Below are 25,614 nucleotides of genomic sequence, written 5' to 3'. Positions count from 1 at the left end.
GTTCTTTTTAGAGGCTCTAGGAAAGGTGAAGCAGCTTCTAAGACTGATATTTGTTGTTGAATCAAAGTAGCCATTTAATCAGCTTACATTCTTGCAGGCAAGTACGTTCCTTCCAAGTTAAAGGCCCATTCTACGTGAGGGGTGGAATTACAAGCTGATTCTCTGGCAGCACATATAGAGAGCAGTGACTTGGTCTATGCTGCATGCTTTCACAAAGCACCACAGGCTGCAAGGACAGTAAGGTTTCTGAATCTCTCCTAACTTTCAGATAATCCCATTCTGCATTGGAAAGGCTTTGGAAGGCTTTCAGATTCTTTCCATAATAGGATCCCTAGGGACAGCTGACTCGAGCGGAAGAAGACACAATGCTAAGGACCTACAAAGATCTAGAAATGCTTTGGTATATCCCACAGGTTTTGGACTGGTCTGTTGAGGATGTTAAGGAAGGAGAAATCAGGCCTTACCTTATAATCTTTTTTCCTTTAGTCCCACAAGATCAATCCAGTTTCCCTCCCTTATTTGGTAATTAGCTATGGAGTGTTTTACTGTTACTGTACTCTTCTGTTTGGAGTTTGAGTTCTTCCTTGATTTGAGTCATTGATTTATAGCCCACCTATCAACTAAGTGGGTTACTTTTGATACATTCTCCAAAGTTTTTCTTTTCGTCTTACTGTTTATATATTTAAGATGGATATAATGAAAGAAAAAAATTAGGTTTCATCCAATACAGACTTAAAGGAAGGCTTGCTTTGTAACAAAATACTAAGTGGTTTCAGTTGCCTGCTGCTGTAATATGGCAGTGTTCACAGTCTGTTTCTCTGTCTCTACCTTCTTGTCTATGGACACAGGTTTTGGACTGTTTTGATGGGACTAAATGAAAGAAAATTGTCAGATAAGATCTAATTTCTCTTTTTTCATGCTGGAGGTACTGGGGCCAATGCAGTAAAGTGTACAAGGTGAGCGCACCTTTAGCACAAACTTTTGTGAGCATACAGATGCACATAACATTGTGTTAGACACAGGTTGTTATCTATTCTGCCCAGATGCAGAGAAGTTTGCAGAAGGCTGAAAGGCTGAGCACAACACCGGGGCTTTAGTCTGGGGAGGCTTAAAAGGATTAGATTGCACTCAAATTAGTGGGGATTTCATGCCTGCTTATTCTCTTTATTGCTAACTTACAAGACCAGCAAATTTTTTTTTCATGTGCTTGCTCAGACCTGTGTACAAGCTCTAGCTGCTGTTGATGCAGAGCTGTTGTGCCCTTCCAGGTTAATTCTCAAGATCTGCAGAGTTCCTAATGTATATAGTTTGTTGCATTGGCATACACAAATTTGGCATTAAACTTGCGTAAGCCATCACTGCAGGACTCTAAAACAAGCTTACTGCGTTGACCCTATTATTGGCTTTCCCTGCTGCTTTATCATGCTGACGTGTCAGATTCAGCACATCTGAGAAGAGTACCCTATATCTCTTTCCTGTTTGGCAGATAGCAATTCTTATCCTAGTTGATTAAGTGGATAAAGTGTGGTTTTCTTCCGCAGATAATTGATTTCACATTAGTTTGCATGGAAGCACAGCTTTCAAAGTTGTCTTTTCTTTTTTTCATTCCTCATGATGTGTCTATTCTGTTACAGGCTATGTGTCGTCTGCAAATGAATATATTTTCCTTAATTCTTTCTGCAGTATTTCTAACAAAACAGTGAAAGTAACCATGAATTCCATTGACTACCACCCTCTTGAATTCTGTTTCTTAACCAGCTTCTCACTCACAGGCAGATGATCAAAAGCCCTGCGCTGTTCCAAACAGCGCTCTAAAATAGCGCTAGAACAGCGCGGGGCGCAATTAGATCTGTGATCAGAGATAATGCATACAAATTTAAGCAGCGCAATTATCTCTGATTATGGGGTAGAAGTGCGGGAGAATCCTCCCGCACTTGTTTGACAGGTCTGGGCTGGAGACCAATGAAAAGAGGACGTCCATCTTTAAATTGGAAGATGGACGTCCTCAACTGCCCTATTGCAGGGACGGCCAAATTTCAAGGGAGTGTTGGAGGTATAGCGACGGGGCAGTTGAGGACGTCCAAAATTTGACCGTTTCTGCAATGGGCAGTTAAGGACGTCCAAAATTGGATCTTTCTATGAGAAAGATGTCTGATTAGCGTGCATTTGCAGGCTACTTGTGCTAACAGCCCTGTTTAGCATGCATTTGTATGCTACTTGCGCTAGGAGCCCTTGAGCACGCGAGGGCTCTGATCATGGGGTGGTAGCAGATGCTGGCGCTAGTATGGCACTAACAGCCTCTAGCGCCGGCGTTTGCTTTTGATCATCTGCCTGCCAGTTAACAGCTTTCTGGTGTACCCGCGTACTAGTTAATTTGCTCGTAAAGCAGAGGCTTTACTGAAGTGCATGTAAACCTCACTGACTGCACCTCCCTGAAGCACAGAATCCAATCAAGTATGTTTGACAAAGTCTTCCCACTTCTCTATGCTGCTGTATACCCCTGTGCACTCAAATAGTTTGAGTGCACAGGGGTATACAGCAGTTCAGAGAGTATTAGAGAAAATTAGACCTTTTTTTCAGAATTGAGTAAAAAAAAAAAGAAGTTCATATCACATGTGATGTCTGAATCCTTGTGACTCTGGGCAAGTCACTTAACCCTCCATTGCCCCTGGTACAAAATAAGTACCTGAATATATGTAAACCGCTTTGAATGTAGTTGCAAAAACCTCAAAAAGGCGGTATATCAAGTCCCATTTCCCTTTCCCTTTCTCCCAGACACTGTTGGGTTTTTTTTTGTTTGTTTTGTTGTTTTTGATCCAACAGTTCTCTCCTGCTCATATGTGGGGTTTTTTTTTTCTAGCTGAGCTGGAACCAGGCTGCCATCTAGTGCCATAAGCCTTTATTCATGCTACCTAGGGATTCCCCCTCCCCACACTCATTCTTTAGTTATACCATTGTAGCAACAATAATGGGCCAGTGTCATCTACTACTACTTATCATTTCTACGGCGCTACTAGACGTACGTAGCACTGTACACTTGAACATCTAGCCTAGCTTGCTTTGGAACTGGCTTTCCAGGCATCACCCCTTTTAATGGCCATAACTGCCTCCACCCTACCCCCTGGGGCTTTGAGCACTGCCTTCACAGCATCCTCAGCTGACCTGGAGAGTGGATGTTTTGACCTGGGAATTGACCTAGGTACTTAACATGTGAGCCATTGAGCTGGCCACCAGCCCTTGTCGGGGTCATGCATTCAGTACACTACCTTTCCCTTGATATGTTTCCAAGGTTTTTCTATTCAGTGACAATATAGGTCTTCTAAACCGCTGTTTTATGGGTTTCAACACAGTGTACAACATCAGAAAATAGTCAAACATAAGAATAATAAAAGTGGAAATACAACAATAAGTTGCCAAATCACATCTGAGTACCCAAATAAGTCTTCAACATGTTTTGAAATTTTAAGTAATTTATGCTCAATATGAATATATAGTGGAAAAGAATGCCACATAGAGACAGTCAAAACATGAAAAAGTGTATTTAATAGTCTAAAAAATTGTATTCCTCTAAAAACAGGGGGCATAAAATTAATTGATCTTTTCCCTGTTAGGTAATTCAGAATAAAATTTGTAGGGTAAATCACTGAATGTAGTATATGAATTACATTATCTATTCAAAATAAGACTACTCAGTCTTACTGTTGCTTATATATTGTAGTATAAATTGTAAATTATATTGTGTGAGGTGCTCATTGTCTGCATCATATTCCTGTTAAGAATAAATGCACTGTGAGAACTCAAAACAAATTGACAAGACGCTTATCTGATGCAACTTTCTCCCAGTCAGGTTTGTTAGATGGCTGTTCCTCTGTACTTCATTAATGGACTCCAACAGATCCAAAATCAGTTTATAAAAATTACGAAATGTCCTTGTCCATTGAGACACTCCCAATTCACCAAGTGACACTCAAAACATTCATGTAGGAATCCTTTTTAATCTTGTGCTCAATCTTATCAAGCTTTTATGTTTTGTTCTCTACATGGCTCTATGTTTCGCCATAAATATCATCAGGAGACAGACCGTAATAAACAAATTCTTAATCAGTATTTTTATTTATTTATTTTTTACAAATTTTGTAAAGAAGAGCTTCTCACAAACACTATCACTAAACCCACAATACCTTGATATAATTGCTTTGAAAATTCTTTGCTTGGCATCAGATAAGCGTCTTATCAATGTGTTTTGAGTTCTCACAGTGCAATAATGGCTTGAGTAGCATTTGTTCTTAACGGGAATATGATGCAGGTCCCTGCTATGTAGATATTCCTACATAGAACGTATTTTAAGCCTCAAATTGATATAATTTATTTTGTTTTAGAGTTGAGCAGAATGCTAATTGCGTAACTGGTAATTTTTTTTCTTTTCTTTTAGTATTCTATACAAGACCAAACTGCCTTTCATTGTGGTCATGAACAAGGTGGGTGTCTTTTTAACAGTCATGTTTGAATATGGGACACAGCTCTAGATAGGCTTTCTTTAGTATTCTGTACTTACTTCTATCCACTTCTGCAAAAATAAGGTAGGGAACCTACTAAGAAGACCTGGAGAAAAAATAAGCTAACACTTTTGTTTTTAAAGCATCATATTAGAGACACGCCTAACCAGATTCCTCTTGTTGTGGGATGTGGATAGCGATATAGGACAACCTTGTATGCTTTAAATTAAAAAAAAAAAAATCAAGAATTTCTGTTATGAACTTTTTACTGGAAAAACAACTTCCTCTTATTTCTGAGGAAAAAAAGCAAGGAAAAAAAAATCAAGCCAGTTAGAGAAGAGCTGTATCCAGCAGTCCAAAATTTCTCAGCATGTGTTTTCTTCCAAATCCATTCTTTTCTTCAAATATCTCTTTTCAAAACTTATGACTTTTCCCCCCAGTGTTCCTAGAGCTAATTAGAAGCACCATACTCAACTGAAAAGATTAATATTAATTAAGCATTACTTTAAATATTTTTGAGCTGAGTGCCCCCTGCAGGTTTACACCAAAGGGTTTTCATTAGTATGGCTATCAGGTGGCTTTGCTTAGGCCGTTTGTAAGGTACAAAAGACAATATTATTGTATCTTATTATATTATATTTGCTTGTTATACTAATATCATGCTTTTTCATTATCATGTTACCCAAGATCCTTCCATAATACTAATTGTCTATCTTATTATATATTTCCACTATTCATGATGAATTGTAAGCCACATTGAGCCTGCAAAGAGGTGGGAAAATGTGGGATACAAATGCAATAAATAAATAAAGCAGACTGTGCAGGTATTTGTAGGACAGAGAGAACTGAGAACCTGCCAGTTGACAGAATACATGGATTCTCTCAAAATTTGTATGTGTTCTCCGAGGACAAGCAGGCTGTTGTATTTTCACAACTGGGTGACATCATCTAATGGATCCCGGTGCAGACACTGACTAGCGAGATCAAGAACTTTCTAGTAGCATCCCACCGTACATGCACTGGTGCCTTCCCTCTTGATGTGTGAGAGCGGGTCCCTTAGTCTTTGTTCCGCAGAGCAGGGGGGACACATCATTGTGTTCTCCTCTCAGTGCAATTCGTGCTTTGTTTTTATGCCGTCCTGTATGGGTTTTGTAGTCCTTTCAGATAATTTTTTCTTGATTTCTCTCTTTCTTCAGTTTTCCCTTTTATTTTCTTGTAATTTTTTTGGACCTTTATTTTTTTGCTTGTTGCTTAGGCTGGAGCCCCAACCTCAGTTTGTCCCCTTTTTCTGTTTCACATTTGAGGAGTTTAATTTGACCATGATTCTTTCCAAGAAGACCCCCAGTGGCTTTAAAAGGTGCACTTAATGTAATTGAGTGATTTCCGTGACGGACCCGCACAATTGGTGCATCAGCTCCCTTGGACCTGACCATGAGCCTAACTCTTGTTCTCTCTGTTTACAAATGCAGTTGAGGACACAGAGGGCACGGCAGGTTCAACAAGAGGGACATTTTGGCTCCTTAAAGGGCCGATACATGGACATTGGCACTGGAGGCATTGTCCTTGATGGCTGCCAAGGCTTCATCCACTGGGTGTACACCGGTATCGTGGAAGTCTCCACCTCTCTTGACATCGGGAGATGAGACTAGGCCCAGAACCGGTCAGCATTGGACTCGGCACCAAAGACACGTACAGGTTTGACGTCGTCCTTTTCAGCACTGAACGACTGTGATACTGTGTATCGGGGAAGCCCAAGAAGCGTAAGCATTGGTCCTCCTTGATGCACAGTACCAGGAGCACTGGGACATTGGCAGCAACGGCACCAGGAGGAATGCTCCCCCTCCTTGGAAGAGGTGCTGATGCGCATGTCTCCGAGCAGCCATGTCCCCACTACTGGTTTGACACAGACACCTTCTCAGGCTTCCTCTCTTCCGGCTCCCCCACCTTTGCCAATTCCTTTGTTTGATGAACAGTTCCGAGCCATGCTCGGGGAGGAGCTGACAGATGCTACAGTTGCGAACCGCTCGAGCTTCGAGGGTGCTTGCACCAACTGCGGATCAGCCCCCAATTCTTCCTGAAGCTCCTTCCAAGCCGGTGCAGTGGTCCTCGAAGGGTGTTGACCTCGATGCATACAGTACTGTTCTTGATGTCGGGGGAGGAAGCTTCACCAGAGTCTTGAGGGTAGGGCTATACCTCAGTGCTTTTTGGGGCGTGGACATGGATCCACTGAGCCAAGGCAGGCACAGATTCACTCAGTACAGCCTGAGTATGATGAGGAGTCTCAATTGGACTGTTCATGGGATTCAGAGGAGGACCCACATTACTTCTTGGAGAAGGAGTCTTATAAGATACCTTCTGATCCCTCCGCACCTCAAGAGAGATGTAAATTTCCACTTGAGGATCTCTCACCGGTTTTATCAGGGAGATGACTTCTGCCATCCCATTTAAATTAGAAATGGAGAAAGAGCCCAGGATGGAGATGTTAACTGTCCCAGACTATAAGTCTCCTCCCAAGGAAAGGGTCACTGTACCATTGTACCCTATCCATAAAGATGCACTGACAAAGAACTGTGAATCTTCCCTCTCAGTGCATGTTGTACCTAAGAAGGTGGATACACAGTACCATATCCAAAAGGCTTCCAAATGTGAGAGAGCTCAACTGCCACACCACTCTCTGGTGGTCGAATACACTCTCAAATGAGCTAGGAGCTGCAGGACCCATGCCTTGGCACCTCCAGATACAGAGTTCAGGACACTAGACTCATTTGGTAGGAAAGCTTTTTCAGTCCTCAATGCTCATTACCCGCATCCAGTCCTACCAGCTATATATGAGCCTTTGCTTTGAGGTCTTTGGTCCGCAGCACATTAAGTCTTGTGGATACACTCATACAGAAGCAGGCCACAGAGCTTCTCCAGTTGGCCAATATGCAGCTGGAGTATAGAAAGTGGCCAGGGGCATGAATGACTTTTGATATAGTGTCCATACTCTCTGCTATGGGTGTAGGGATGCACAAACTCTCATGACTGTATGTGTCTGACCTAGAACCAGCGGTTCAGGAGAGGTTGGTGGACATTCATTGCCGAGGTGACAATTTATTTAGAGGTAAGGTGGAAGAGGTTGCTGTCCTCATAAAAAAACCATATGGAAACCATCCAAACTCTGTCTTGACACCATCCAGCTGTATCCTTTTCCTCACTGAGATTTTTGGGTAGGCTTAGACTTCTCACTTTTTTCCAGCAGCCCCAGGCCCAGTGTTCACGCCCTCGCCAAACCTGTCCTCAAAGGCCCCAGGCAGCATCCCAGTTGAAATAAGGGACAAGCTTTTGACTGACTCCAAGAGAGCATAGCTGCATTCAAAAGTAACCATCCCAGACAGCCTATCGGTAGAGTGGAGACTGAGTTTTTTCCAACGTACTTGGCCCCTTGTAACCTCCAACTGGTGGGTTCTTCAAATAGTCTGTCTTGGTTATACCCTGCATTGGCATCAAAGACCACCAAATTGCCCGCCGAAAGCATCATTCTTCAGCTCTCAGCATGAGCAGGTTCTTGTAGAGGAAGTATCTGCCCTTCTGCAGGCCAATGCGATCAAACCCGAGCCGCCAGAGGATATTGGAAAGGATTCTATTCCAGGTACTTTCTTGTGCCCAAGAAAACTGGGGGATTTTGTCCCATCCTAGACCTTAAGGGTCTGCATCAAAAGTCCATAGTTTGCTATTGAGACAGACAATGGGGAGGCAGCTGCTTGCCCAGGGTTTAGTAGCATGGAATGTTTCTAATATCTGGGTTTCTGCTAAGTGCTTGTGACCTGGCTTGGCCACTGTTTGGAAACGGGATACTGGGCTAGATGGACCATTGGTCTGACCCAGTATGGCTACCCTTATGTTATATTCTTATGTTAAATTCCTGATCAAAGAAAAGTTCAGGATGATTTGCCTGGGCACACTTCTCCCCATGATTCAGGAAAACGATTGGACTTAAAGGATGCATGTTCCCACATTTCAATACTTCCCAGTCACAGGGAAGTATCTCAGATTTTGAATAGGGAAACGCGTTTACCAGTATCACATACTGTCATTTGGCCTTTTGTTAGTTCCCAGGGTATTCACCAAATGTCTAGCTGTGGTAGTGGCATATCTACACAGGCTGGGAGTGTACATGTTTCTCTATCTAGATGATTGGCTGTCAAAAGCACATAACAGGAGGGGGCATCACAGTCAGTACGCCTAACTGTTCGGGTGTTGGAGTTACTAGGGTTTGCCATAAACTACCCCAAGTCCCACCTTCTCCCAGTCCACCTGTTGAACTACATAGGAGCCCTGCTAGATAAATTGCAGGCCAGGCTTTTCTTCCATATGCAAGGGCAGAGGCCTTGATAGTTCTCATCTCGCAGGTCAGAGTCAGCAAGTAGATCACAGCACAACAGATGTTGGAATTAATGGGCCAAATTCCCTCAACAGTGCATGTCACTCCCTTGACACATCTCCCATTTGAGAGACACCCAGTGGACCCTAGCTTCCCAGTAGTCTTAGGCAGCTGGGAATATAGCAGATATCATCCAGATTCCTCCAGAGTTATCTCATCCCTTCTCTGGTGAACAATTCAAACCAATTTGACAGTGGGACTACCATTCCAAATTCCACCACCTCAGAAGTTACCTACAACAGATGCGTCCAACCTGGAATGGGGAGCTCATGTAGATTTGTTTACACCCAGGGACTTGGTCTGTTCAGGAAACTTCTCCATATCAATCTCCTTGAGCTCAGGGCCATTTGGAACACTCTAAAGGCTTTCAGAGATGGACTGAAAAACCAAATTATTCTCATTGACATGGACAACCAGGTTGCAATGTTTTATCTAAACAAGCAGGGGGTACGAGTTGCTACCCCTTGTGTCAGGAAGCAGTGGGGATGTGGCAGTGGACCCTCTTTCATGGGATGGACTTGAGCAGCATACCTCCCAGGAAAGGACAACTGCCTGGTGGATGGACTGAGCAGGAATTTGCAACCGCACGAGTGGTCTCTCAATATGGTCATAGCCCCCAAGATCTTACAAGAGCAGGGAACCCCCATGGTGAATCTTTTTTGCCACTCATCTCAACAAAGTTTGTCTATTACTACTACTAATTTTCATTTCTGTATCGCTGCTAGACATATCCAGCACTGTACACTTGAACATGAAGAGACAGTCCCTTCTATATAGAGCTTATAATCTAATCAGGACAGACAAACAGGACAAATAAGGGATATACTTAAGATGGGAATGATAAAACAGACATGGGTACTGAACAAGTGAATAGAGGTTAGGAGTTAAAAGCATCCTCAAAAAGATGGGCTTTTAGCCTAGATTTGAAGACAACCAGAGATTGATTGATTGCTTTGCATTTCTGTCTCACATTAGCCCAAGAGAAACTCAGGTTCAATGTGGCTTGCAATATAAACATAAAAGCTACATTTAAAAAAATACATCATAAAAATAATATATAGGAAGTGATAGGGGCAAATACAGTGGGGCGTCAGGAAGAAGTGAAATATAAGGAACTAAATAATACTTAGCTTGACGTCAGTTCTGCTTCAGGCGCGGATCACACGGCAAACTAGTGTCAAATGCCTTTCTCCTATGTTGGGGGGAAGGTATTCTGTGTGCTTATCCTTCAATACCTCTCATAGAGAAGACTTTGCTGAAACTCAAGCAAGACCAGGGAACTATGATCCTAATTGTGCGTTACTGGCCGAGGCAGATTTGGTTCCCCCTTCTGGAGTTATCCTTCAAAAATCTGTGGAGATTAGACTATTTTCCAACCCTCATCATATAGAACGAGGGGTCTTTTCTACATCCCAACCTCCAATCCCTGGCCTTCACTGGTAGGATGTTGAGAGCATAGAATTTGAAACCTTGGATTAGCCGGCGGGTGTCTCCCGCATCTTACTGGCTTCCAGGAAAGACTCCACTAACGGGTGTTACTCATTTAAGTAGAGGAGGTTTGGTGTGAGGGAAGGCCTTAGATCCCCTCACTTGTCCTACACAAAAACTGCTTGAATAGCTCCTGTACTTCTCTGACTCTAGTTTGAAAGCAACTCTGTAAGGGTTCATTCATCTCAGTGCAATTATTGCCTGTCATCACTGTGTGGGAGGTAAGCCCATTTCTGTACAGCCTTTGGTTTGCTTTATGCGAGGTTTGTTATTGACAAAGCACCTGTCAGACCTCCAGCTGTGTCATGGGATCTCAACGATGTCCTCACCCAGCTGATGAAAGCTCCTTTTGAGTTGCTTGATTCTTGACATCAGAAGTATTTGACCTGGAAAGTTGTGTTTCTGGTGGCAGTCACTTCAGCTTGCAGAGTCTGTGAACTTCAGGCCATAGTAGCTGATGCACCTGACACAAAGTTTCACAATAGAATATTTCTTCGCATGCACCCCAAGTTCCTTTTTAAGGTATTGTTGGAGTTACATCTTAATCAGTCAATCATTCTGCCAACATTTTACCCAAAACCACATGCCCACCCTGGCGAGAGAGTACTGCATACCTTGGATTGCAAAAGAGCCTTAGCTTTCTATCTGGAGTGTACTAAAGCTCATAGACAGTCCACCCAGCCTTTTGTTTCTTTTGACCCAAACAATATGGGGGTATACATTGGCAAATGTACAATTTCCAATTGGCTAGCAGATTGAATCTTATTTATTTATGCCCAGGCTGGGCCGACTCTAGAGCAGTGGTTCCCAAACGTGGTCCTGGAGGCACCCCAGCCATTCAGGTTTTTGGGATATCCACAGTGAATATTCATGAGAGATTTGCATGTAGTGGAGACAGTGCATTAATATCTCATGAATATTGTGGATATCCCAAAACCCTGATTGGCTGGTGTGCCTCCAGGACCACGTTTGGGAACCACTAGAGGGTCATGTTAAGGCTCATAATGTCAGAGCCATGGCTACATCGGTAGCCTACTTGAGGTTAGCCTCCATAGAGCAGATTTGCAAAGCTGTGACGTGGTCATCTGCCCACACATTCACATCTCATTACTGCCTTGAGTAGGATACCCAACATGATAGCTGGTTTGGGCAAGCAGTCTTGCAGAATTTGTTCGGTGTGTAGGATCCATCTCCACCCCCCACCCCCCAGGCCCAGTTTTCTTCTGTTCTAGGCTGCACCTCCACAACTAGTATACAAATTGTTTCAGGTTGAATTGCAGGCCTCAGCGTTTCGAGTCCCTATTGTCCTAGCATTGTTTCAGTGAACCTGGTAGCAAGGGATTCCCTGCTGTGAGAATACAACAGCCTGTTTGTCCTCGGAGAAAGCATAGCCACGCAGCTGTGGAATGCATTGCCACTTGACCTGAAAACTATTCACAACCTAATCAACTTCCGAAAATCATTAAAGACTTTCCTTTTCAACAAGGCATACCATAATAATCAACAATAGGAACCCTAACACATCATTATTTACTTGATATTCTAACTGTTTTCTTATATACCGAATAGCTTATATCTATTATGTTACACATGTACTTTTTGTAATACCAATTGTTTCTTTACTCTTGAATGGCTCTCGCCGTGATGGAATATTTTAAGCCACATTGAGCCTGCAAATGGGTGGGAAAATGTGGGATACAAATGCAACAAATAAATAGTTACTCACCTGTAGCAGGTGTTCTCCAAGAACGGCAGGCCAAGTAGTCTCACATACCCTCCCACCTCCCTTTGGAATTGTTATCTTTAGCTAATCAGAATGATTAAGGGACCCACACTCATATGTCGGGTGGGAAGGCACCAGCGCATGCGCCGTGGGACGCTACTAGAAAGTCCTTGATCTCGCTAGTCAGCGTCCACACTTTTCTCCATCAGATGACGTCACCCAGCTGTGAGAATGCTTGTCCTGCTGTCCTCGAAGAACACTTGCTACAGGTGAGTAACTTTGCTTTGCCAGTAAACACAACCAGTCTTCCTAAGGAGTACGTGCAAAAGTGGTTTGGATGTGTCTGTTGCTTCAATTCTGTCACATAGATAACTCTTCTTGGGTATATTTCAGACTGATATAATTGATCACAGATTTGCAGTAGAATGGATGCAGGATTTTGAGACCTTCCAGGACGCACTGAATCAGGAGACGACATATGTGAGTAACTTGACACGTTCCATGAGCCTGGTGTTGGATGAATTCTACAGTTCGCTCAGGGTAAGTCCTGCTTCTTTCTTCCTCCTCCCCCCCCCCCCCCCCCCCCCCCCGAAGCTATTAATTTCATCTCTTGCAAAGAAAGTAGTAAGCTTCAGAAACTGTTATCAACTTTTTTTCTCCCTATCTGCTCCAGATATCTCAAGACAGCTCTTTATTGTTGACTTACTCTTCTGCCTTTCCTTTTTACTCCCAAGCTTGGCTGTTGTGTGCATGGTAGCTGCTTCAGAGATTCTTCTGTTAAACAGATACGTCTTTGTTTCTCACACTTCACAATCTCTCATCTGCATTTGATATAATGGTTTAAATTTATTTGATATACCATTAATCGTACAAGTACAACAAAGTGGTTTACATTACTCATTAAAATAACAAAGTAAAGCAAACACCAGTAAAGAACTCCAATTCTGGACAGGATAGAGTTAAAATAGAAAAAGTAGCAGTCCTACTAAGAGGACTAGCTCAAGAAAACAGACCAAACATAAGCATTTTAACATTCATAAAAGTTTACAGGCCATAGATGCCTAGTGCTAGACATATCCACATGACCAGTTAGTGGGTGTCTCCAAATGTGCCCAAATGGGTCTTCAAGGCTGCTTTAAATTTGGGAAAAGACAGTTCAAGACGTAATAGTGGTGATAATGATTATGGGTTCTCTTTTTTCTTTTCTTTTTTTCTCCTCTTGTATCCTGAGTAGTTTGTCCATTATCCTCCCATTTGGAACAATAGCTGTTTTCATCTCCCGCCTCCTCTAGTTCTTTAACAGTGTCCTTGGCGTTATGCTCCCCTACCAGCAGATGGAGGCAGTGAACTACTGGTTTGCTGACATCACCCAATATATGGTCCTGTGAAGTAACTTCAGTTTTTCTTGGCTTCCAGCAGGTGGAAGGTGAAAACCTGTGCCACCAGAGGGCATGTGGTGAGACATAGAAGATAGGACTGTTGGCTCTGGGACAAAGGGGAATTATTTTTCCTTTTCAGAGCAGGGCCTAGAGTTGGGAACTGGATGTCAATCTTGTGTTATTTTTGGTCCCAGGCAGTGGACACCTCTTATTTTATTTTTTGTTACATTTGTACCCCGCGCTTTCCCACTCATGGCAGGTTCAATGCGGCTTACATGGGGCAATGGAGGGTTAAGTGACTTGCCCAGAGTCACAAGGAGCTGCCTGTGCCTGAAGTGGGAATCGAACTCAGTTCCCCAGGACCAAAGTCCACCACCCTAACCACTAGGCCACTCCTCCATTCTTATTTGGATGCTTTTAACCCTTTCCTATCCTAAGTTCCTTTTTCCTCTCCAGTCTAGATGAGGATGAGCAGGAGCATGTGTACTTGCAAAAAAAAATATATATATATATTTATATAAATCAAACATTCTATTTAATAAAGTAACGGGGAAATTAGCAGAAAGCAGCACTATGATGAAGCCTGGGTAGGGGCCCAGCATTTCTCTGGCATTGCCTGCACTGGTGCTCTGTTGAAGGCTGAATCTGCAATATAGGAGAGAGGGTCCCACTGTGAGCTTGTTATATGAGCCAAGTTCTGGATTCTGGCTTGAAAGTGGATGGACTTTGTACCATAGAAGGAGAGAAGGAGCAGCTGTGGTTCCCTAATGTGGATGCCCTGGTGACTTTTAAGATAATATGAGAAGAATATGGATGCACACTTAAAACAGGGCTTTAGATCACAGGCCTGTTGCCCAGAGAGCACAGGTTTGGTTCTCTAGACAACAGTGGATATAAGAGTTAACTTATTGGGACAGACCAGAGGTCCATCCGTCCCAGTATCCTTTTTCCAGCAGTGACCAATCCAGGTCATAAGTACCTGGTAGAGTCTCCTAAAGTAGCAAGATCCCGTATTACCGACTCCAGGGTTAAGTAGTGGCTTTCCTGAGCTCCAACTTTATAACAGTTTATGAACTTTTCCTTCAGGAATTTGTCCAAACCTTTTTTTTAATCCCAGCTACGTTAATTGTTTTTACCACTTGCTCCAGCAGTGAATTCCAGAACTTATTTGTGTGGGGTGCAGCAAATACTGGATGGTTCCCTAGGGGAATCCAGCTCCAGTGTTACTGAGGCATCATGGCTTGAGTCCAGGTTGGCTTTTCTGGCAAAGACTTTTATGATCTTAGTTGTGTGCCAGTCAGGCATATAGCTACGATGGTCACAATCCTAAGGCTCCTCTGGCCACGAAACTGGAAGTGGGCTCAGCATCTGTGACTCATATTGAGCAAGCTCCCATTCGGGGATGAATTCCTGTTTCAGGAGGACTTAAAAGAAATTGGTTAAAGACCTATGTGCATTCAAGGTTCTCAGGCTGCCTAAGGTTAGGCTGCGGGGATCTACTTGGTCTTTTCCTTCCAAGAGACGATTCAAAAGATTTTCAGAGATATGAGCTGGAAAGGAGCCCGGTGTCCCAGAGAGGGTGCTTCCTAGGAAAAAAGGTGACAAAATGGGGGTACAGGAGATATTTGAGGCACCCAGTGAAGTTTTGACGATCCAGCTTCTGCTGCTTTGCATAGGCAGTCACATGGTAGAGTTTCATTGGAGGTAGGCCCAGATAACTTTGGACTGGTAGGTATTGATTGTAGTACAGGAAGAATACGCACTACAAATTTCGTAGCCTCTCTCCACCATATTTATGTTGTCCCAATGTCTTTGCTGGTAAAGTGAGACTTGAGGTGGTGGTGCCAGTCCCAGTTGCAGTGTGGCTGGGACAGATATTCTGTCTGTTTTTAGTTCCTAAGAAAGAGGGTACGTCTTCAGTTCACCTTGGACTTGAGAGATCAACAGGAAACCCTAAGGCTGGTGATGGTGGCATTGACGGGATATTTTTTAATTTGTTGGGCCTCATGGAAGTCTGCCTTCATATACCCATTAGGGTTAAGATTTATTATTATTATGATTAGGATTTATTTACCGCCTTTTTGAAGGAATTCACTCAAGGCGGTGTACAGTAAGAATAGATCAAGCATGAGCAATAGATAATTACAGCAGTAAAAATATTCAAAAACGATACAAAGTATGGTATGGTATACTATTTACAATGTCCTCTCTCAGATCATCACCTGATCACCTTCACACTTCATCACCCTCCCCCTCAGTCCTGCCCAACACTAACCACTACTTTCAGGAATCTCCAGGCTGTTGACCCTCCCACCTTATCCTCTTGTATCTCTAATCTCCTCCCTTCCATCATGTCCTCCGAGTCTGTGGACAAGGCTGTCTCTGCTTACAATGCCACTCTCTCCACTGCTCTGGACACACTTGCACCATCCAAGGACAATAATTACCTGTCATTATCACTTGCCTTTTGATGTTTAATTGTTATTTGATATCTTATTCTCAATTTGTATAATTGTTTTTCTTGGAGTGTAGCTTGCACTACAGACTTTGTAAGCCACTTTGAGCCTGCGATCAGTGGGAAAATGTGGGATACAAATGTAATAATAAATAAATAAATAAAATCCTGTGTCACAGGAAAAGATTAACTCCTTTTAGTTCTCTTTTAGAAAGAAAAAATGTAGCTTTAAACTTAAAAATAGACCACCAATGTATTCTGCAAGGCAGCAGCCAAATTTATTAATCAATCGATTGGAGAATTTACAGTTCTTTCTGTGTTACAAACAAAATGTTTAAAGCAGAAATACAGGCCTCTTTTTTTCCTAAGAGAGGAAGTTGTAAAAGCAGACAGCCGCAAGACGCTAGTCAGTCTGCCTTACAAGTTCCCACCGTCCAACTATTCTCTCCTCCCTTTATACCCTATATTTTGGACAGTTTGTCCTGTATGTGCAGAATCCTACAGCTGTATTTCTTCTAATCTTGCTATCACTCCTAGCTTTTCTCCTGCTTTCTTCCTGCTCTCACATACCCTTCCAAAGTTTTCTCAAGGCCAGCCACCTGTTTCCTGCCTGCCTCTCACTATGTGACCCATAATGCCCGTGTGAAATTTATGCTTTACGTAACAGACGCTGCTTGCTTTTTTTTTTTTTTGCTCTGCCCTCCCCATCAGGTTGCACAGTGCTCTAGAGATCTTTGTTCTTGGTTCCATCCTCACCCTCTGTATTGTATCACACTGGAATCCATTTTAGGACTCTCTGTTAGTATACATTAAAATGGCCAGTTTCAGTGGCTACTATAACACTTAGTTTTTTCTACAGCTGCAGATGGTGGGTCTTCCTATACTAATTATGCATTAAGATTCAGGCTGTGGAGCAATGTTTCCTCAAAGGAGTGGCCTGGTGTGTGCAAACCTTTGTGTGTGTGTGTGAGAGCAAAAAATTTTAAAAACCAACAATTTTTAAGTGCCAGTATTAGCAATGCATTTCTGTATATAGCACAAAAAAAAACATTTTTGTGTGCAACACTCCTAACACGTATGAGCAATCGCTTATATGCTCCGCTTAGAGGGAACATTGCTGTGGAGGTGGAGTTGAAGTTGGAATCAATTTTAGGTGGAGTCTGTAAAACTGTACAGACTCTGATTCCAGCTTCAAAATGAGACATAAGTTATGGTAAATGTATCATTTTATATTTGTATATATACTGTATATACTCAACTGCAAGTCAATGTCATGAATGTCGAGGGCAGTTTTAGAACTAAAAATAGACAAAAATGCTGTGACCCAAGTATAAGTCGAGGCTCCCCTCCAGGCCTGCCCTCCCTCACCTAGGCCAGCAACTCTCTCTCCTTCCCTTCCACCTCAGGGGTCCAGAATTGCTCCCCCTCTCTCCCTCCCCTCCTTCTGTCAGACCCATGGGTTCAGTGTTTCAATCCCCACCCCTTTCTTCTGCCCCCAGGATCCAGAATTGCTCCCCCCCTCCCTCTGTCAGCCTGTGGATTCAGAGTCTCAGTCCCTACTTCTCTTGCTATGTACCTTGAAAAGTATTTCTGTAGAACCACGACAGTGCAGCGATCCTTCTAGGCTGACTGTGGCCTGCTCTGGGGATCACTGCACTACTACAGCTCTACAGAAGATACTTTTAAAGGTATACAGCAAGAGAGGTGGGGATTGAGATGCTGAACCTGTGGGCTGGTGGAGAAGAGATGCAGAATTGTGCTGCCTAAGGGTTTGGGGTGCTTAATTTTTTTTCAGCCTCACAGATAAAGATGACCCTGTTTTGTTTTGTTTTTGTTGTTTTGGTTAAAGATATTGTAACCATTTTGAAAAATGAAAAAAAAAATGTAACAAAAATATGCAATTAAGGAAAAATATAGAAAATAATATCTAAATGGTAAAATCATATATACAATCACAGATATCTTCCTAATCTTGACAAGAAAAAAAAGTGGCATTTTTTAGTCAGAATTTCTTGACTTAGAGTATATACGGGTATATCTTTGTCCTGGATATAAAATACTGAGAAATATAACTTACATTTACCAGTACTTCAGATCCACAACAAAAAATTTAAAGCCTAGTATCAGTAGGAGTTGGACTTGGAGTCGAAGGTTTTTTGTACCAAATTCACAGTCCTGTTAGGTTTGCCTATCTTATTATTTTATTCATGACTTGTAGTGGGTATCTGCACTGAAAAAGTAGGATTTGTTATGAAACTGGGAGGTCTTCAGGTATATAGATGTTAGAACTGTCCCTTTGAAGTTGGATTTTTCAGAGGATCACAGATTCTCATGGTGCACATGCTGAATCTGTCTGTTTATCCCTTGCTGTATATTAAAAGTGCTGCAGTGATGTTGGTCATCTTCATGGAATCACAAGTCCTCCATGTTCATGCTATGCCTCTCTTATCTGTCATATATTGCAGGTGGTGGGGGTGTCTGCAGTGGCTGGGACTGGGTTGGATGACTTTTTTGTGCAAGTGTCTCAGGCAGCAGAAGAATATCAAAGGTATCTTTTGAAGTATTATGCTGAGACTTACGCTACCACACTTTACATAGGATGTGAGCCCAATGTTGCAAGTGGAAACCCAAACATTGTTGCAGGTTGCATATCAGATAGTAAAAGATCTGTGCACAGCAGTCCTGCAGTTCAGTATATTGACTATAGAGTGCATGTGTCAGTTCAGGCAAACCACAGTGCAATATGAGCGTCCAGTTAGAGTGGGGCAGATGCTCAGTGTGGTCCGTAGGACTTAGTAACTGTGTTGCTAACCCAGCTGCACACATAACTAACCTTCTGAATGAGAACTTTGCACATGTAGTACAAATTAAAGAGAAAGAAGTGAGAAATAAAAAAAAAGTACTGAAAGAAGTGGAGTTGATGGGGGCTTAGGTGTGACAAGCTTTCAACAGCAATACTTCCTTCCATATCATCATGCTGATCAATCCATAGACTGGTGGGTTGTGTCCATCTACCAGCAGGTGGAGATAGAGAGCAATCCTTTTGCCTCCCTATATGTGGTCATGTGCTGCCGGAAACTCCTCAGTATGTTCTCTATCTCAGCAGGTGGTGGTCACACACAGCAGCAGCTCTGGCTAGGTCTCCAAGCCTAATTTTTAGGTTTTGTTGAGTACCTGGGGTTGAGGGCTCTTCTTGAGCAAGTGCAAACCTGGTGGCGCCAGGTCCCTCCTTTTCTCCCCCCTCCCGCTGGCTCCGTTAAAAAAAAAAAAAATTTTTTTTGGACGTCCTTAAGGGTGTTTATTTCAACGTTTATTTAAACGTTTATTGCAGCTACTCACTGGGACACCAGTTCGTTACAGCTCGGAGCGAGAAGCAGGTAATTTTTACCTTTTTATAGCGGGCAGGGGGTTCCCCGATCGATCTCCACGTGGCCTATGGCGTCGGAGGGCGAGGGCGCGAAGAATCGCTCCCCGGACCGCGTGTGTGCCTCTAGCGGGGATGCGGGGGTCTTAAAGTCTGATTCGCCCTTGGCGGGTGTCAGTTCGGAGGCCGGTCAGTGTCCCGGGTCTTCCTCCGGTGCGGCGGTTTTTCCCGCCATAAACGCCCATCCCCCGCTGCTCGCCTCCGCCATCTTGGCCAGCCACTCTGCTCGGACGGCTTCTTCTTGGGCCGCCCTTGAGCTGGGAGACGTTCATGCCATGGCCGCCCTTGATTTGGGCGACGGTTAAAAAGCGGCTAAAGTTAAGCGCCGTTCTTCCCGCGCGGCTCCTTCGCGGAGTGTCGCGCCGGACGCCATCTTGGATGCGCAGCATGTTTCTCCCCCGCTCTTGCGAGCGCCGGTTGAGGGTGCGTCTAGGGCTGTGGCCCAGGCTGCTGAAGTGCACAGTCTGGGGGGTTTCTCCCCCGAGTTTATTTTGCTGCTGCATCAGGCCTTCCTTATGCAAAACGCTGCCCCTTCTCCCTTGTCCGATAAAGGGGTTGAGGCCCCCGGAAGTAAACGCCCTCGGGTGGATTCCCAGGCCTTAGAGGACTCTGTTTCCTCTGATGTAGATGAGGGCAGCGTATCTGAGTTCTCCCAACGGTCCTTTGGGGATTCCTTGGAGGAGACGGATTCCCGCTCGGATGGAGCGGATGACCCCTCTGCAGCGCGGATCTTTCGCTCAGAGGATTTGCCCAACCTGTTAGTGCAGGCCATGAGCATTTTGAAGATTTCCTCTCCAGAGGACGTCTCTCCCTCAGCCCCTGTTGGCTCCGCCATTATGCTGGGGACGAAGCGCCCGCCTAGAACATTCCACGTGCATGATGCCATGCACACCTTAATTTCGGCTCAATGGGATGTCCCGGAAGTGAGCCTGAAAGTGGCTAGGGCTATGTCCCGCCTCTATCCTTTGCCTGAAAGTGAACGGGAGGCCTTTCTTTGTCCTACCGTGGATTCTTTAATCACTGCGGTGACTAAGAAAACGGCGTTGCCGGTGGAAGGTGGCACGGCCCTAAAGGACGCCCAAGATAGAAGATTGGAGGCGGCTGCCTTAAGTTTGTAGGCCTCAGTTTGTGGCTCCTACGTGGCCAGGGCGTGCCTGACGATTGTGCAGCGGGCTTCCCCCTCGGATCCTTCCTTGAGGGCTGATTGGCCGGCCCTGGAATCGGACTTGGCTTATTTGGCAGACTTACTGTATGATGTCTTGAGAGCCTCGGCTAAAGGTATGGCTCAGACAGTCTCTGCGCGGCGGTGGCTTTGGCTGAAACATTGGTCTGCTGACCACGCCTCTAAGTCCCGCCTGGCTAAGTTGCCTTTTAAAGGCAAGCTGCTCTTTGGGGTCGAGCTGGACAAAATTGTGACCGATCTCGGCACGTCTAAGGGCAAGAGGTTACCAGAGGTCAGGGCTCGGGCCAGTGCTCGCCCCGGTATCTCCAGAGGACGGTTTCAGGAAGCCCGTCGGTACCGCCCGGGCAAGTCGGGCTCCTCTGCCCCCTCTTCCTTCAAGAGGAACTTCTCCCCCAAGCAGCATTTCTTTCGCAGAGACCGCCGTCCCGGAGGTGCGCCCTCCGGTCCTCCCCCAGGGTCTCGTACCCAATGACGGGGTCCTGGTCCATGGCCCAGTGCAGATTGGAGGACGCCTGTCCTCGTTTCTGGGCGAGTGGACCAGGGTAACTTCAGACGCTTGGGTGCTGGAAGTCATCAGAGACGGCCACAAGCTAGAGTTCTGCCGACCCTTAAGAGACGGGTTTGTACTCTCTCCCTGCAAGTCTCCGGTCAAAGCTGTGGCAGTGCAGCAGACCTTGGACAATTTGATCCGCCTGGGTGCGGTCGTTCCGGTGCCAGAAAATCAGCTTGGCAAGGGACGTTACTCCATTTACTTTGTGGTACCAAAGAAAGGAGGTTCTGTATGGCCTATCCTCGACCTCAAAGGGGTCAATCAGGCCTTGAAAGTTCGGCACTTTCGCATGGAGACTCTCCGCTCTGTTATAGCGGCAGTGAAGGCAGGGGAGTTCCTGGCATCCTTGGACATCAAGGAAGCGTACTTGCATATTCCCATCTGGCCTCCTCATCAACGCTTTCTGCGTTTTGCAGTCCTGGGCCGACACTTCCAGTTCAGAGCCCTCCCGTTCGGGTTGGCTACTGCTCCGCGGACCTTCTCCAAAGTAATGATGGTCATCGCGGCCTTCCTGCGAAAGGAAGGAGTACAAGTCTATCCTTATCTGGACGACTGGTTGATCCGAGCCCCCTCTTATGCAGAGTGCGGCAAAGCTGTGGACCGGGTGATTGCTCTTTTGAGCTCCCTGGGGTGGATCATCAACTGGGAGAAAAGCCAGCTGCGCCCGACTCAGTCCCTGGAGTATCTGGGAGTTCGATTCGACACCCAAGTGGGCAGAGTGTTCCTGCCGGACAATCGGATTGTCAAACTTCAGGCTCAGGTGGACCAGTTCCTAGTAGCCTCTCCGCTTCGGGCTTGGGACTATGTGCAGCTGTTGGGCTCTATGACGGCCACGATGGAAGTAGTGCCCTGGGCCAGGGCTCATATGAGACCACTACAACATTCTCTGCTGCAGCGCTGGACTCTGGTGTCGGAGGATTATGCTGTGCGCCTTCCCTTGGACCCAGCAGTGCGCAAGGCGCTGAGCTGGTGGCTGAAGACAGACAAGTTGTCTGCAGGGATGCCTCTTGTGACCCCGGAGTGGATTGTCGTCATGACGGACGCCTCTTTGACGGGCTGAGGAGCCCACTGCTTGGGAAGGACAGCGCAGGGGCTCTGGTCTCCTGCAGAGGCAAAGTGGTCTATCAACCTCCTGGAACTCAGAGCCATTCGGTTGGCGCTTTTGGAGTTCCTCCCGGTACTGGCGTTGAAGCCAGTACGGGTCCTGTCGGACAACGCCACGGCTGTAGCCTATGTCAACCGCCAGGGAGGTACCAAGAGCGCCCCTCTAGCCAAGGAAGCCATGCATCTATGCCAGTGGGCGGAAGCGAACCTGGAACAGCTGTCAGCGGCCCACATTGCCGGAGACCCACATTGCCGGAGTCATGAATGTCAAGGCGGACTTTCTCAGTCGCCATACCTTGGATCCCGGAGAGTGGCAGTTATCGGCTCAGGCGTTCTTGGACATCACGAAGCGCTGGGGCCAGCCGAGCCTAGATCTGATGGCGTCATCGGCCAATTGCCAAGTGCCGCGCTTTTTCAGCAGAGGACGGGACCCTCGATCTCTGGGAGTAGATGCTCTTCTCCAACTGTGGCCGACACAGGAGCTTCTCTATGTGTTCCCGCCCTGGCCCATGTTGGGCAGGGTGCTAGACCGGGTGGCAAAGCATCCGGGCTGAATAATCCTGGTGGGTCCAGACTGGCCCAGACGTCCCTGGTATGCGGAATTGATCAGGCTCTCAGTGGACGACCCTCTGCGGCTGCCAGTGGAGCAGGGCCTGTTGCATCAGGGTCCCGTGGTGATGGACGATCCCTCCCCCTTTGGTCTTACGGCCTGGCTATTGAGCAGCAGCGTCTGAGGAAGAAGGGCTTCTCAGACAAAGTCATCGCCACTATGCTGAGAGCGAGGAAGCGCTCTACTTCTACTGCTTACGCCAGGGTTTGGCGTATCTTTGCAGCGTGGTGTGAAGCAGGCTCACTTTCTCCCTTCACTGCTCCAGTTTCTTCAGTGCTGGCGTTCTTGCAAGAAGGTCTGGAGAAAGGCCTGTTGCTCAGTTCCCTTAAAGTCCAGGTAGCGGCTCTGGCTTGCTTCAGGGGCCGCCTGAAGGGTGCTTCCCTGGCTTCGCAGCCAGATGTGGTACGTTTTCTCAAGGGAGTTAATCACCTGCGCCCTCCTCTGCACTCAGTGGTGCCTGCGTGGAATCTCAACCTGGTGCTAAGAGCCTTGCAGAAGCCGCCTTTTGAACCCTTGTCGAGGGCATCTCTGAAAGACCTGACGTTGAAAGCAGTCTTTTTGGTGGCTATCACTTCAGCCAGAAGAGTTTCCGAGCTCCAGGCACTCTCATGTCGAGAGCCTTTTCTGCAGTTCACTGAGGCAGGAGTGACTATTCGCACAGTGCCTTCCTTCCTGCCCAAGATTGTTTCTCGCTTCCATGTGAATCAGCAGCTCTGTCTCCCTTCCTTTCGTAGGGAGGACTACCCAGAGGAATACTCTGCTCTCAAATTTCTGGATGTGAGACGAGTCATCATCAGATACTTGGAAGTGACCAATGATTTCCGGAAATCGGATCATCTGTTTGTCCTGTTTGCAGGTCCTCGTAAGGGTCTGCAGGCTGCTAAGCCTACAGTGGCAAGATGGGTCAAGGAAGCCATTGCAGCGGCTTATGTGGCCGCGGGGAAGGTGCCGCCTATTCAGCTGAAGGCTCACTCCACTAGAGCTCAGGCGGCCTCGATGGCAGAGGCCGGGTCCGTCTCCTTGGAGGAGATATGCAAGGCGGCAACTTGGGCATCGGCCCATACCTTCTCCAGGCATTACCGCTTGACTGGCTGCTCGGGCGGAGGCCCGGTTTGGAGCTTCAGTGTTGTGGTCAGGGATTTCAATGTCCCGCCCTGGGTGAGTACTGCTTCGGTACATCCCACCAGTCTATGGATTGATCAGCATGATGATATGGAAGGTAAAATTATGTATCATACCTGATAATTTTCTTTCCATTAATCATAGCTGATCAATCCATAGCCCCTCCCAGATATCTGTACTGTTTATATTCTGGTTGCATTTCAGGTTCAAGTTTAGTCTTCAGTTCCTGTTCAGGAGGACTTCGTGTTCAAGTTTTTTCAATTGGATTCTTCAAGAGTTGAGACGAGTTTGTGTTACAGTGAGCTGCTGCATTCCTCTCCCCTCCGTTTTACGGGGCTGGATTGAGACATAAATTCTGCCGGCGCTCCCTCCCGCTTCGTGCGGCTGTAGGGCAGCTTTTTACCCCTCCCGCTTCGGCGGTGTTAGGGTCAGTCAGCTCGTCCCGCGGTTGCAGGATAAGCCAGATCCCCCCCGCATCGGCGGGGTGGTGTCCCTCCCCCGCTCCGCGGGGATGAGCTGGACGGATTCCCCTCCCCCACTTGTTTGGGGTTGAGCTGGGTTAATTCCCCTCCCCCGTTTCGGCGGTGGTGAGCTGGGCAGAGTGTCCCTTTGTGGGTGTAATTCTCTAAGTGCTGAGTCCTGCGGATGGAGCTTGGATATCGACATACTGAGGAGTTTCCGGCAGCACATGACCACATATAGGGAGGCAAAAGGATTGCTCTCTATCTCCACCTGCTGGTAGATGGACACAACCCACCAGTCTATGGATTGATCAGCTATGATTAATGGAAAGAAAATTATCAGGTATGATACATAATTTTACCTTTCTCAGGTCTGTGAAAAAAGCAGTGGAGTTTGCTCTGGGTTCTCTCTAAGCTAAGCACATGTGTGCACCATACAGAGCATGAATCCTACACAAACAGCAAAGTAAAGCACAATAAAATATAATACATATTTTAATTAGTTATTAGAAAGCAGCACAGGGAAACAGCTATTTGCCTCATGCTAGCAGCTGAGATTGGTGCCTTCCTAAGTTGACTGTTCCAGTCCTGTCCATAGGATGGTGCTGTAATAATAATCATAGCTGGTGACACTCTCATTATTAAATTGTAACAATGTTTCCTGTAAGCTGTGTGATTCTCTTTTAAAAAGTATTGACGTGAGAGTTTAAAAAAAAAAATTGGGGGGAGTGGGGAGGAGAAGGGGGTAATATTACAAGTATACAGTTCTCAATTAACTTTCCATTACAAGTCTGGAATACCTTTCATTTTGTGTTTTTAATTTAAGTAATATATAATAGTATTATTATTAAGAGAAAATGTAATATTTTCCCACATGTTGAACCTTATGTATGATTTTTAATTAAGAGCTTCTGTTGCACTGGGAACTGTAAAGTTACTGTCTGTTGTGTACGTTAAGCATTCCTTCCCCTCTCCCATGCACATTCAATTGTTTTACTGTACTGTAATTTCCATTACGTAGCTTCCCAGTATTCCAGAACCTGTGGAATAGTTGTGTCCATCAACCAGCAGATGGAGATAGAGAACTGAAAACTGAGCTGACACATATGTCTCACTATCCAGTCCAGCTCTTTACTATAACTACTATAAATCATTTCTGTAGCGCTGCCAGTCGTACGCAGCGCTTCACAATTGAA

General features: G+C 45.5%; 1 protein-coding gene across 1 annotated transcript in view; it reads left to right on the top strand.

Annotated features, from left to right (window-relative positions):
- The window catches only part of GPN1 (GPN-loop GTPase 1), a 75,787-nt gene that overhangs the window by 24,249 nt on the left and 25,924 nt on the right, over positions 1-25,614 (top strand). The window contains exons 8-10 of the mRNA XM_030198571.1: positions 4,433-4,478; positions 12,524-12,670; positions 18,430-18,512. Of these exons, the coding sequence (XP_030054431.1) occupies positions 4,433-4,478; positions 12,524-12,670; positions 18,430-18,512 (276 nt within the window). The remainder of the gene's footprint in view (positions 1-4,432; positions 4,479-12,523; positions 12,671-18,429; positions 18,513-25,614) is intronic.

This window comes from Microcaecilia unicolor, chromosome 3 (genome assembly GCF_901765095.1).
Source record: "Microcaecilia unicolor chromosome 3, aMicUni1.1, whole genome shotgun sequence".
Classification (NCBI taxonomy): Eukaryota; Metazoa; Chordata; class Amphibia; order Gymnophiona; family Siphonopidae; genus Microcaecilia; species Microcaecilia unicolor.
This window is presented reverse-complemented; position numbering and strand designations above follow the sequence as displayed.